Source organism: Gadus morhua, chromosome 2 (assembly GCF_902167405.1).
Source record: "Gadus morhua chromosome 2, gadMor3.0, whole genome shotgun sequence".
NCBI classification, from domain to species: Eukaryota; Metazoa; Chordata; class Actinopteri; order Gadiformes; family Gadidae; genus Gadus; species Gadus morhua.
The window spans coordinates 6,074,775-6,088,712 of record NC_044049.1 but is presented as its reverse complement, the minus strand read 5'-3'; the positions used below and the strand labels follow the sequence as shown (position 1 = coordinate 6,088,712).

The window sequence follows — 13,938 nt, the reverse complement described above, 5'->3', positions numbered from 1 at the left end:
TTTAAAATCTCACTTTTAATCTCACTTTGCGAAGAAATGGATTTTAACTTGACCTGAAACTACGTAGGCAAAAATCTCTCGATTTCTTTGGGTGGAGTTGAACTGAACAACAGATAAAGGGCGTTGTGAAAAATAAATATTGAGAAAGACATACTCAATATGGAGTCAGGTAAGGTGGATTTATATTCAGAAACTCAGTAACCAGGTGAATCGTACATTGTTGCTGAAAGGATATTTTTTTTAAATGTTCCGTAGGTAGGGGCATATTTCCTATCCTCCCCGTCAATGCCGCCATCTTGCCACGACCCACATCGCATTACATTAATCCAAAATGTACCTTACACATCGAATATGGGGTCAGAACAGTGTCATTAATAATGAATGCACAGAGAAGGATTCACAAATGTATTTTGTGATTTATATATAAATTACTCTCTTCTCACAAATACATTTCAATGCACACACAAATGGATATCGGTATGTATAAATGTAAAATTTATCCATAAACCAAAATACGTTTCACGAACACATTTCTGATCCACACACAAATGTACCTAATTTTTTAATAAATAATATAAATCCATAAATATATGAATTAAAAAAATATTTGCAATTTTCATCAAAATGTACCTATTTGGATGTTGTTACATTTATATACAAACTGTTAAACTTGAATTTACAAGAAGCTTTTCATTTGTGAACTTGTTTGCATTTGTGTGTGAACTGGTTTGTATTTATATGTGGATTTTTGAGACTCTAGTGACGTGGCTTGATTCACAAATGCATTTTTTTTCAACAAGGAACTCTCTTTAGCCAATCACATGACTGCAGTGACTTGGTTTTTCCATTGTCGGTGCCGTTTACTACTTGAACAGCACCGACAATCCCAAAACCCAGTCGAAACTAGATGGAAAAAGTGTAGCTCAAAACGTGACGCAGCTTTTACTTCTTCGCCACATTTGACCAAGGGTACCGGGAGTATATCTATGACCGGGAGGCTCGGAGGCTGGACTCAGAGGTTGGAACTGCAGTCATGTGATTGGCGGACAACGAGGGAGGCATCTGATTGGCTACAGAGAGTTCCTTGTTGAAAAAAATGCATTTGTGAATCTAGCGACGTCAGGAGAGTCTTAAAAATCCACATATAAATACAGTCCAGTTCACACACAAATGCAAACAAGTTCACAAATGAAAAGCGTCTTGTTAATTCAAGTTTAACAGTTTGTATATAAATGTAACAACATCTAAATACATCTTTGAGGAAAAATGCAAATATTTTTTTAATTAATATATGTATGGATTTATATTACATTTATATAAAACAAGGCACATTTGTGTGTGGATCAGAAATGTGTTTGTGAAACTTATTTTTGTTTATGGATTTATTTTACATTTAAACATACCGATATCCATTTGTGTGTGCATTGAAATGTATTTGTGAGAAGAGAGTAATTTATATATAAATCACAAAATACATTTGTGAATCCTTCTCTGTGCATTCATTATTAATGAGACTGATCCAACCCCATAATCGAACAAGTTTTTCTTTTTTTTTCTATAACTTTATGTCATTCAAAATGTGTTAATGTATTCACGAAGCTCTAAATACCATGAATGATTGCACTTCTAAATGCCATTTCATAATTTAAACAACCATTTATCCGTTTCATTTATTTCGATTTGCAAAGCATTGTGGTACAGAAAAGTCAGGTACATAGACCTTGTTGTAAAAAAGTGTAAATTAGGCTTTGCAAGTACATAACGTTTAGCTTAAACTAATCCATCATGAGGGCAATAAGTCCATGCATCCAAAACTCGAATTACTAAGTTTAAAGAGCATTTAACTATGAAGCTGACTATTTTAGATATGTGCCCATTGCTGGCAGCTTCCAGCAGTTATCTTTTGGCAAGGAAATGTCTGTAAATCTGTGGGCACTCCTTTGCAATATTTACACAAATCTGCTGTTCTGCCTGCAACATCCAGGCAGTTTCTTTCATTCTTCCAGGCTGAGGTCATCATAGAGATCCACTACTTATAATATATTTACAAATCAATGAATTTGTCTAATCACATGGCCGAAACAAGGTTTCAAGGTTTGTGGCAAAAGTTGCCCAGTGGCGAGCTGTGGTATTCCAATACTAGAGAGAGAGACTGGCCTGGTGGTAGGGGCTCTGTGTGGTGCGGCTGTCCCACTAGCAGCAGCAGCAGGGGCAGCCGTGGTGGGGAACGCAGCAGGTTTGGGTGTAGCTCATCTGGCTGGGGCGACGGTAGGGTGGGTGGAGGCTATCGGCGCTGTTGTAGCAACAGCCTCGGGACAGACGGCCGCGGGGGCCGCTATCGGAGGGCTTGTGGGGGGCTCCGTGGCCGCTGCGGCTGGGCTAGAAGCTGCCAGTCCTGGGGAAGGAGTTCAGTTAGCCCTGGGCCAGGTGGGCCTCCTGGGGGTATCAGCTGTGGGGGTGGCTGCAGGGGTGGGGGGCGTCCTGGGAGCTGGGGCCGCCCTAGGGGCCACAGCCCTGCCTGGAGCCCATGCTGCCGCTGCAGGGGCCGTAGTTAGAGCCGGGACCAGCGGGGCGGTGTGTGCTGCTTCAGGCCCCAGCTTGGTGTCTGCCTCCTGGGGAGGAGCGGGGGCCCGCGTCCTGGCTGCAGTAGCAGAGGTGGGCCAGGCGGCGGTGGGACTGGTGCTGGCTGGAGGTCTTGTGGTAAAGGTGTTCAAAGAAAAGGTCTGTAGCGGCGAAGGGACCAGGGAAGCTAGCTACACAGAGCGCAGGACGTATGAAATCCAATGGAACAAATAAGAGAGGCTCCCCTTGGGTTCAGCCTTTGATCCGGATCACAGAAAGCAACTCTGTCTCGCTGTTGTGTGTGTATCCCACATGAAGAGTCTCCCGCATCATACCATAGGCTTATCAGTTTTCATTTATCATATCATGTAGTAATCTCCAACATCATATAGTTTTTGTTCATTTTAAGAAACAAAAACAAATATTGAAGAAATTATATAATCATACATAAGAATAAAGATTATTGGAAAATAATGTCTCATTGTTAATAGTCAGAAGGACACGCCCACAAACAAACAATTTCAGTGCGTGAGTTTTGACACGTAGGTTTAAAAACAAATCTGCGCATGTCGATGACATTCATACTGAAAGTGAAACTTACTGAAAGTGAAACTTAATTGTCTGGCCTAGTGAAACTAGCTCGTGTCCATAGATGTCCTATGTTGTTTAGATTCCTTCTTAAACTGTTCCAACCTGATGTGTGTGGTTGTGCAGTAGAATACGCTAACTGCTGTCTCAATTTAAAATCTCACTTTTAATCTCACTTTGCGAAGAAATGGATTTTAACTTGACCTGAAACTACGTAGGCAAAAATCTCTCGATTTCTTTGGGTGGAGTTGAACTGAACAACAGATAAAGGGCGTTGTGAAAAATAAATATTGAGAAAGACATACTCAATATGGAGTCAGGTAAGGTGGATTTATATTCAGAAACTCAGTAACCAGGTGAATCGTACATTGTTGCTGAAAGGATATTTTTTTTAAATGTTCCGTAGGTAGGGGCATATTTCCTATCCTCCCCGTCAATGCCGCCATCTTGCCACGACCCACATCGCATTACATTAATCCAAAATGTACCTTACACATCGAATATGGGGTCAGAACAGTGTCATTAATAATGAATGCACAGAGAAGGATTCACAAATGTATTTTGTGATTTATATATAAATTACTCTCTTCTCACAAATACATTTCAATGCACACACAAATGGATATCGGTATGTATAAATGTAAAATTTATCCATAAACCAAAATACGTTTCACGAACACATTTCTGATCCACACACAAATGTACCTAATTTTTTAATAAATAATATAAATCCATAAATATATGAATTAAAAAAATATTTGCAATTTTCATCAAAATGTACCTATTTGGATGTTGTTACATTTATATACAAACTGTTAAACTTGAATTTACAAGAAGCTTTTCATTTGTGAACTTGTTTGCATTTGTGTGTGAACTGGTTTGTATTTATATGTGGATTTTTGAGACTCTAGTGACGTGGCTTGATTCACAAATGCATTTTTTTTCAACAAGGAACTCTCTTTAGCCAATCACATGACTGCAGTGACTTGGTTTTTCCATTGTCGGTGCCGTTTACTACATGAACAGCACCGACAATCCCAAAACCCAGTCGAAACTAGATGGAAAAAGTGTAGCTCAAAACGTGACGCAGCTTTTACTTCTTCGCCACATTTGACCAAGGGTACCGGGAGTATATCTATGACCGGGAGGCTCGGAGGCTGGACTCAGAGGTTGGAACTGCAGTCATGTGATTGGCGGACAACGAGGGAGGCATCTGATTGGCTACAGAGAGTTCCTTGTTGAAAAAAATGCATTTGTGAATCTAGCGACGTCAGGAGAGTCTTAAAAATCCACATATAAATACAGTCCAGTTCACACACAAATGCAAACAAGTTCACAAATGAAAAGCGTCTTGTTAATTCAAGTTTAACAGTTTGTATATAAATGTAACAACATCTAAATACATCTTTGAGGAAAAATGCAAATATTTTTTTAATTAATATATGTATGGATTTATATTACATTTATATAAAACAAGGCACATTTGTGTGTGGATCAGAAATGTGTTTGTGAAACTTATTTTTGTTTATGGATTTATTTTACATTTAAACATACCGATATCCATTTGTGTGTGCATTGAAATGTATTTGTGAGAAGAGAGTAATTTATATATAAATCACAAAATACATTTGTGAATCCTTCTCTGTGCATTCATTATTAATGAGACTGATCCAACCCCATAATCGAACAAGTTTTTCTTTTTTTTTCTATAACTTTATGTCATTCAAAATGTGTTAATGTATTCACGAAGCTCTAAATACCATGAATGATTGCACTTCTAAATGCCATTTCATAATTTAAACAACCATTTATCCGTTTCATTTATTTCGATTTGCAAAGCATTGTGGTACAGAAAAGTCAGGTACATAGACCTGGTTGTAAAAAAGTGTAAATTAGGCTTTGCAAGTACATAACGTTTAGCTTAAACTAATCCATCATGAGGGCAATAAATCCATGCATCCAAAACTCGAATTACTAAGTTTAAAGAGCATTTAACTATGAAGCTGACTATTTTAGATATGTGCCCATTGCTGGCAGCTTCCAGCAGTTATCTTTTGGCAAGGAAATGTCTGTAAATCTGTGGGCACTCCTTTGCAATATTTACACAAATCTGCTGTTCTGCCTGCAACATCCAGGCAGTTTCTTTCATTCTTCCAGGCTGAGGTCATCATAGAGATCCACTACTTATAATATATTTACAAATCAATGAATTTGTCTAATCACATGGCCGAAACAAGGTTTCAAGGTTTGTGGCAAAAGTTGCCCAGTGGCGAGCTGTGGTATTCCAGAGAGAGACCCAGGAGACCCAGTATAAAAGGACAGTGCTCTAAACCTATTAAATCATGAACTGAACATTTCTTAAACTGGTCATTTACCGTTAATATTATAGAATTATTAAACATTGTGTTAGATAACTCACCCAAAGATTAAAAATGTAATTTTACGACAAGACGGTACAATTTAATGGACAGCTTGTGTAATGTTCCACCCACAGGAGCAGAGGGGGCGTGGCCAACAGACATGGGGGAGAATGATCCAGAAGAAGAGCTGAGACTGATCCTGATTGGAAAGACGGGATCTGGGAAGAGCTCCTCAGGGAACACCATCCTGGGCCGGAGTCACTTCCTGTCCAGGTGTAGCGCAGGCTCTGTTACCAAGGTCTGCCAGTTGGGGACCTCTGACTACCCTCTGGAGGTGGAGGCGGGGAGGAGGAGGAGCAGGAGGAGGAGGGTGGTGGTGTTGGACATGCCAGGTTTTGGAGACACACACCTGACCCAGGAGCAGATCATCACAGAGATCAGTCGATGCGTGGCCCTGACGGCCCCCGGCCCCCACGCCTTCCTCTTGGTGGTCCAGGTGGGACGCTTCACAGAGGAGGAGAACATGGCCGTCACTATGATGGCTGAGTTATTTGGAGAAGCGGCGGTCCGCAACCACACGGTGGTGCTGTTCACCAGGGGAGATGACCTGGAGGAGCCGATAGAGGAGTACCTTTCCAGCGCACCTGTGAGCCTCAAGGCTTTGATTGACAGGTGTGGAGACAGGTACCACGTTCTCAACAACCGGGCGCCCAGCGATGTGCAGCAAGTTCACAAGCTGCTGGGAAAGGTGGAGCAGGTTGTGGAGGACAACGGTGGAGGGTGTTACACCAACGCCATGTACCGGGAGGTAGAGGCAGCAATCAAGGAGGAGAAGGATAGAGTAAGGAGGGAGGAGGAGGAAAGGGTTAGGAGGAAGAAGTACCGGTTAAAGAAGAAGGAGGACTCGGTAAGGAGGGAGGATAGGGCTAGGAGCGAGAGGGCATCAGCCAAATCCTCCAGCAGTGGGGTGCTGCTCTCCCCCAGCCTGATGCAGACAGTGAGAAATGTGGTGGCGTCGGTGCTCACCGGCCTGGCGGTGGGGGCTTTGTGTGGGGCTGCTGCCTCCCTAGCAGCGACAGCAATACCAGCCTTGTTGGGGGGAACATTAGTCTGCAGTACACTTTCTATGGCCGCGGGTGGGTTTGGGGGGGGCTGTATGGGTTTCGTGATTGGGCAAGAAGCTGACAGTCCTTTGGAAGGAGCTCAGCAAACCCTGCGCCAGGTGGGCATCGTGGGGGCCGGGGTTGTGGGGGTGGCATTGGTAGGGGGTGTGGTTACAGCTATAGCTGGGGGGGCTGCTGCTGCTGCAGCAGGGGGGGCTGCTGTAGGGGGGGCTGCTGCTGCAGGGGGGACTGCTGTAGGGGGGGCTGTTGTAGGGGGGGCTGCTGCTGTAGGGGGAGCTGCTGTAGGGGGGGCTGCTGCTGCAGGGGGGACTGCTGCTGCAGTTGGGGGTGCTGCTGCTGCAGTTGGGGGTGCTGCTGCTGCAGTTGGGGGTGCTGCTGCTGCAGTTGGGGGGGCTGCTGCTGCAGTTGGGGGGGCTGCAGGCGGGGGTGCTGGTTTGGTGGCTGCAGCTTTGACTGTCGGAACTGTAGGAGTTGTAGCAGTTATTGCTGCTAAAACCATAAAAATATCCGGGAATACAAAAACGGGTGAATTTCATCTCAAATATAGAAAGCAACAATGACTGGGTCCTACTGTATGACCATATAAACAACTGTATGACTGTATGAGTAAAGTGGTGGGCCTTTAATATGAAACTATACATCAGAATGACTTGAAACGGAATGGGTCACACTATGGGGTTGTGTACTACAACCCTGAAGTGGAATTAGTCTCTGATAACAGGGCTTTTCCTTTTAAATTGAATCCAAAATCATATGTAATACGTCTCATTTGAATTTTTGGTGGACTTTTAATTTGAAACTATGAATCAGAATGTCTTGTAACTTACTGGGTCACACTATGGGGTGGTGTACTATTACCCTGATGTTGAATGAGTCTCTGATAACAGGGCTTTTCCTTTTAAATTGAATCCCAAATCATATGTAATATGTCTCATATTATAATTTTTGGTGGGCTTTTAATTTGAAACTATGAATCAGAATGTCTTGTAACTTACTGGGTCACACTATGGGGTGTGTACTATTACCCTGAAGTGAAATAAGTGTGTGTAAAACAGGGAATTGTTAAAAAAATAATAAAAAACTATTGGCTTAAGCTTAAATTTGTCAATTATTTGGGCTTTTATTTATGAAGTACACATCACAAAGTCTGTAAATTTGCTTTAACAGTATTTGTCTTTATTGAATGAATTAAAACAGTTCTAAGACGCTACTACCGTAATGACTAGTATTTGTGACATATATTCACGCATTCATACCAACAGGCCACATATGTCCTTGGCGACTAGAGAATAATTACAGTTATCATTCATGATGATGAACATCGAAGTTCATTAGGAGGTTATAAGGACAATTAAAAGAGAAATGTTGAAACATTAATAATAGGACAACAGACTAAAGAAAGTGTTATTATTAACTAAGTGATTATTATTATTATTATCACACAGGAAAAGATAATTGAATAAATATGGATATGATAAGGATAAGAAAAATAAAATACATCAAATAAAACGTAATCTTGTAAAAGTAGGACTGCACCAATTAAGATGTAGGGTAAATCTCTTTGGTCAAGGATGACAGGTGGATTAGCGCTACATCTGCAGGGAAGGGATCCTACATGCTAAGTTCTCAATTGACATTACACCTTTCAAATGCCACTACTACTGCTGTAACGCTTTGATCAAATGATTACATTTGATAATATTTTCCTTCTCACTCCAACAGAAAGTTACTTTCGGATTGGCCCCATCATCCGCCCCCTCACACACACAGGGTCATCGCCCTGATGTGTATTCATTACGCACACACTTGGCTGCATGGGTAGCTGGGGCTGAAGACTGTCTCCATCCCTCCACTTTGCAATCTCTACCACCTTACGGGTGGGACTTGATTGTATCCCATCCCTTGAATGTATCCCACTTTATTCCTTGAATAAGACGGTAACACTGCATGAGTAAATTCTGGTTTAGTAACGACTGCATGAATAAACATACACGAACAAACCTATTCGTCAAACGTCTGTGCAGCATTTATAAAAGCAGCGATACTTTGTGGTGTGAATGAACAAATGCCCTATCCAATAAACCTAGCCTTAATCCATATCAGCTACATTCCAAATTATATTGATTCAGGATCAGGTTTACTAGGTCACGCAACCCGGCTTCCCTGCCTTCATGTCAGTTGGTAAACCTGATTACGGCAGTAACCTGGTTACAATCCGGTTAGCTGTGTGCATGTAAACGAGTGTGAGCTGTTAGAGCCAAAGGTAGAATGGGGAACTTCTTGTCTTGCGGTTATTGCAAAGTAATGTCAGCTAGTTCAAGAATAATATATATCCTTCTTGTTGGCTTACGGAAAGAAAATAACTCAGAGGAAAGTCATTATTATGCAAAGTTCTGTAATGAGAAATTCTTCCAAAAGTATATAATGCACCTTTAATGGACAGCTTGTGTAATGTTCCACCCAGCAGGAGCAGAGGGGCCGTGGCCAACAGACATGGGGGAGAATGATCCAGAAGAAGAGCTGAGACTGATCCTGATTGGAAAGACGGGATCTGGGAAGAGCTCCTCAGGGAACACCATCCTGGGCCGGAGTCACTTCCTGTCCAGGTGTAGCACCGGCTCTGTTACCAAGGTCTGCCAGCTGGGGACCTCTGACTACCCTGTGGAGGTGGAGGCGGGGAGGAGGAGGAGGAGGAAGAGGGTGGTGGTGTTGGACATGCCAGGTTTTGGAGACACATACCTGACCCAGGAGCAGATCATCACAGAGATCAGTCGATGCGTGGCCCTGACGGCCCCCGGCCCCCACGCCTTCCTCTTGGTGGTCCAGGTGGGACGCTACACAGAGGAGGAGAACATGGCCGTCACTATGATGGCTGCTGTATTTGGAGAAGCGGCGGTCTGCAACCACACGGTGGTGCTGTTCACCAGGGGAGATGACCTGGAGGAGCCGATGGAGCAGTACCTGGCCAGCGCACCTGTGAGCCTCAAGGCTTTAATTGACAGGTGTGGAGGCAGGTACCACCTTCTCAACAACCGGGCGCCCAGCGATGTGCAGCAAGTTCACGAGCTACTAGGAAAGGTGGAGCAGGTTGTGGAGGACAACGGTGGAGGGTGTTACACCAACGCCATGTACCGGGAGGCAGAGATAGCAATCAGAGAGGAGCAGGACAGGATAATGAGGGGGCGGGGCCAAGCAGAGGGCGAGGAAGAGGAAATGAAGATGTCTGAATGGAGGAGGCGTGTCCTAGAGCGGGATGGGGGGGCTGATGACGGGGACGAGGTGTTTTGGACACAGACCGAGACAGCGGAGAGAAGAGGAGGTGCTCTCAGCTTCCTCAGGGAAAGAGGAGAGCGATGGAGAGATGGGTGGAGACGTAGAAGGAGGGGCGGTGGCCGGCCGAGGCCACGTGCTCCCTCTGCCCCCGGTAGGGGGTGGCGAAGCCAGGTGCCCCTTTCTCCCAGCGTGCTGCGGAGAGTGAAGGTGGTGGTGGCGGCGGTGGTCACTGGCCTGGTGGTAGGGGCTCTGTGTGGTGCGGCTGTCCCACTAGCAGCAGCAGCAGGGGCAGCCGTGGTGGGGAACGCAGCAGGTTTGGGTGTAGCTCATCTGGCTGGGGCGACGGTAGGGTGGGTGGAGGCTATCGGCGCTGTTGTAGCAACAGCCTCGGGACAGACGGCCGCGGGGGCCGCTATCGGAGGGCTTGTGGGGGGCTCCGTGGCCGCTGCGGCTGGGCTAGAAGCTGCCAGTCCTGGGGAAGGAGTTCAGTTAGCCCTGGGCCAGGTGGGCCTCCTGGGGGTATCAGCTGTGGGGGTGGCTGCAGGGGTGGGGGGCGTCCTGGGACCAGCGGGGCGGTGTGTGCTGCTTCAGGCCCCAGCTTGGTGTCTGCCTCCTGGGGAGGAGCGGGGGCCCGCGTCCTGGCTGCAGTAGCAGAGGTGGGCCAGGCGGCGGTGGGACTGGTGCTGGCTGGAGGTCTTGTGGTAAAGGTGTTCAAAGAAAAGGTCTGTAGCGGCGAAGGGACCAGGGAAGCTAGCTACACAGAGCGCAGGACGTATGAAATCCACTGGAACAAATAAGAGAGGCTTCCCTTGGGTTCAGCCTTTGATCCGGATCACAGAAAGCAACTCTGTCTGGCTGTTGTGTGTATATCCCACATGAAGAGTGTCCCGCATCATACCATGTAGGCTTATCAGTTTTCATATATAATATCATGTAGCCATCTCCAACATTATATAGTTTTATTTATTTTACGAAACAAAAACAAATATTGAAGAAAATATTTTCGAAGATGTGTCTTTACAGAAATATGAGCTATCTAATAAATATTTTTCATCTTTACGGGCATCATTCTTTATTTTGTGGTTGACTAAACAGTTGTACAAAAGCATTTATAATCATACATAAGAATAAAGATTATTGGAAAATAATGTCTCATTGTTAATTGTTCACTCAAAAATGACCATATTTCCCCCTTTTTTTATTTACACAGTTACTAAAACACTCTGGTACAACATGTACTGGATTAATGATAAACCTACCACTATTTCGGGAGCACAAAACTATGTTGTCTCATTTTCAGGGACCCATACATTTTTGTAAAACCTCTGATGGAAAAAAATCTTGTTCTTATGCAAAAAAAAGTGCTAATTTCCAGCAAAAAAAAAATGGTGGCATTATTTTATCAGCTGAGGGCGTTTTCATTGCCATAACAACGTGAGCTAATCAACAAGTACAACATGTTCTAGACCAGTCGTTCTCAATTATTTTCTGTCATTCCCCCCTTTGGAGACAGACATTTTTTCGCGCCCTCCCTGAATTGAAATTGCCTACTATGAGAACCTGCAAATAATTATTTATTGAGATTAATAACATTAGCGGAGATAACATCTGCAACAATTTAAAACAATTTCAAGTTCAGTTTATTAACTCAATTTGTAACATTTGAACAAGACTGCTAAGTCTGTGTGGATCTCAAAACAGAGAAACATGAGAAAATGATTCACTTGGGTTTGCATTTAATTACAAATATTTTTAAACAGTAAACATTGGTCCCTTGTCAGCTTCATCAGCTTATTCCCTTTTAAAAAAATAATATATGTTCATCTTTCAAGCGTGAGTAAAGACACCAAGTCCCTCTGTCATGACTTTGTAAGATCAAAATTCTTGTAAAACTTCTGACCCTTTTAGGTATTATGTTTATTTAATATAAAGTAAGTAACTTATTAAAATAAATAAGTAAATAAGACACTAAGTCCCGTCTGACACCTTTTATCAGCTGAGGGCGTTTTCATGAGTCTCTTAGTATTAGAACATGTTGTACTTGTTGATTAGCTCACGTTGTTATGGCAATGAATATGCCCTCAGCTGATAAAATAATGCCAGTGTTTTATTTTAACTGAAAATTAGCACCCATGTCAACTCTTCTGCTCCTTGCACCTTATCATGCTTATCATGCTACGCAGCATTACAAGCCTCTGCCGACTAAAACATGACGCAATTCAAGAAGAGGCATAGACAGAATCGCCTTGTGGTCAATTGTCATTTAATACACATCTGACAGATTATGTCAAGGTTTTAAAATGATTATTATTGGAAATCGTGGATTTTCTGATAAAGACTAGCTTTTTTGACAGACAAAACAGCAGAAACTATGTTAAGTGCGTTTGTGCTGCATTTTTGGTTTTGTCAAACAGGAGACGCCCACCCACCAATCAGAGGTTAGAGATTGCACAGGAAGGTTGCGCTCGATTTCACTAGCCCATTTGAGCCTTTTTGAGCCATGAGTGCACGGCATCCATTCTCTCATTGCTTGTGTAAAAAAAAAAGGTAGAATATTAGATTTGAGGACGAAACGATAGGGTGGGCTAAGGCAAGTTCTGGTTGGGCTCGAGTCCACCCGAAAAAGGTCTAGCTTCGCCACTGGAGTCAGGTAAGGTGGATTTATATTCAGAAACTCAGTAACCAGGTGAATCGTAGCCTACATTGTTGCTGAAAGGATATTTTTAAAATTTTCCGTATAGGTAGGGGCATATTTCCTATCCTCCCCGTCAATGCTGCCATATGGCCACGAGTCACATCGCATTAGGCCTACATTAATCCAAAATGTACATTACACATCGAACATGTTTTTCTTTTCTTTTTTTCTGTACCTTCATGTCATTCAAAATGTGTTAATGTATTCATGAAGCTCTAAATACCATAAATGATTGCACTTCTAATTGCCATTTTATAATTTGTAATTGATAGGCTAACTGCCACACAACCATTTATCTGTTTCATTTATTTCCATTGGCAAAGCATTTTGTAGGCTACAGGAGGAGCAAGGTACGTTTTATTACTCTGTTTTCTGGGAATAATTGACGCAAGCAGAAACCAGAAAACAAGCCGTTTTTCGTTTTTTCGTTTCGACAAGAAAACGAAAATCAAAATTTTAGTTCGTTTATTCGTTTCCTCGTTTTGTCAAAAAAACGAAAATCAAAATTTCAGTTCGTTTATTCGTTTTTTGGTTCTTATAAACGAATTTACCACTCAATATCTGGTTTCCGACGGTGGGCGGGTCCTCTTATTGGCTAGCGTGCTTCGTTGCCCTGTGCTCTTCATAATAAAAGTTCTTCCGTTTGATAATGTCGACAAAAATATTACTGTATTATCAGAGCTGCCAACATACACGATTTTGGCGTAGCAGATACGATTTCCAGACCCCAATTACGCTGCTACGCTTGACTTGAATATCCTACGCATTTCCCAACAAATCGATGTCAATCTTTTAGCAGGCAGCCACGTCCATGTGTTGACATCCAACCAGCCGTAAAGCTCACATATAAGCCCACTTATGATGCGTTCATTGCGTCGGAAAAGTCAATACAATGGCCGTTTTTTTTTTTTTTTAAATGCAGTCTCTATTTTTACCAAGATGCTATGCTGTTTGTAGTCTGAGGATTCCCGCTGTTGATGAGCATTTATATAATACAATTGGCATCTCTGTTTGATCTCCGCCTCCATGATACATTGTTATAAATGTGTAAACGAATCAATGTGATTTATGTGACGTGTTTTTTTGCCGCGAAATTGCGGAGCGAGCTGTCAGTTAAAGTCTACAGCAGGGGTGCCCAACCTTTTTTGACTCAAGATCTACTTTTCAAGTAGCCAACCTCCCGAAATCGACCAGTCTAGTGTCAACATTGCAAACCCACACGCATCGTTCCCACAACGCAGTTGATGTTTAGCCAAAGTTAATAGGCTATGCAGAGTAGACCTGAGAGCTTTACTACGACATCATTGTCCGGCTCTGAACTATGCGCTCTGTGCGC

General features: G+C 43.1%; 1 protein-coding gene across 1 annotated transcript in view; it reads left to right on the top strand.

Moving 5' to 3' along the window:
• LOC115532855 (uncharacterized) overlaps nucleotides 1–13,938 on the top strand; it is a 28,188-nt gene that overhangs the window by 2,208 nt on the left and 12,042 nt on the right. The window contains exons 2-5 of the mRNA XM_030342840.1: nucleotides 2,198–2,692; nucleotides 5,645–6,795; nucleotides 8,457–8,511; nucleotides 9,102–9,712. Of these exons, the coding sequence (XP_030198700.1) occupies nucleotides 2,198–2,692; nucleotides 5,645–6,795; nucleotides 8,457–8,511; nucleotides 9,102–9,712 (2,312 nt within the window). The remainder of the gene's footprint in view (nucleotides 1–2,197; nucleotides 2,693–5,644; nucleotides 6,796–8,456; nucleotides 8,512–9,101; nucleotides 9,713–13,938) is intronic.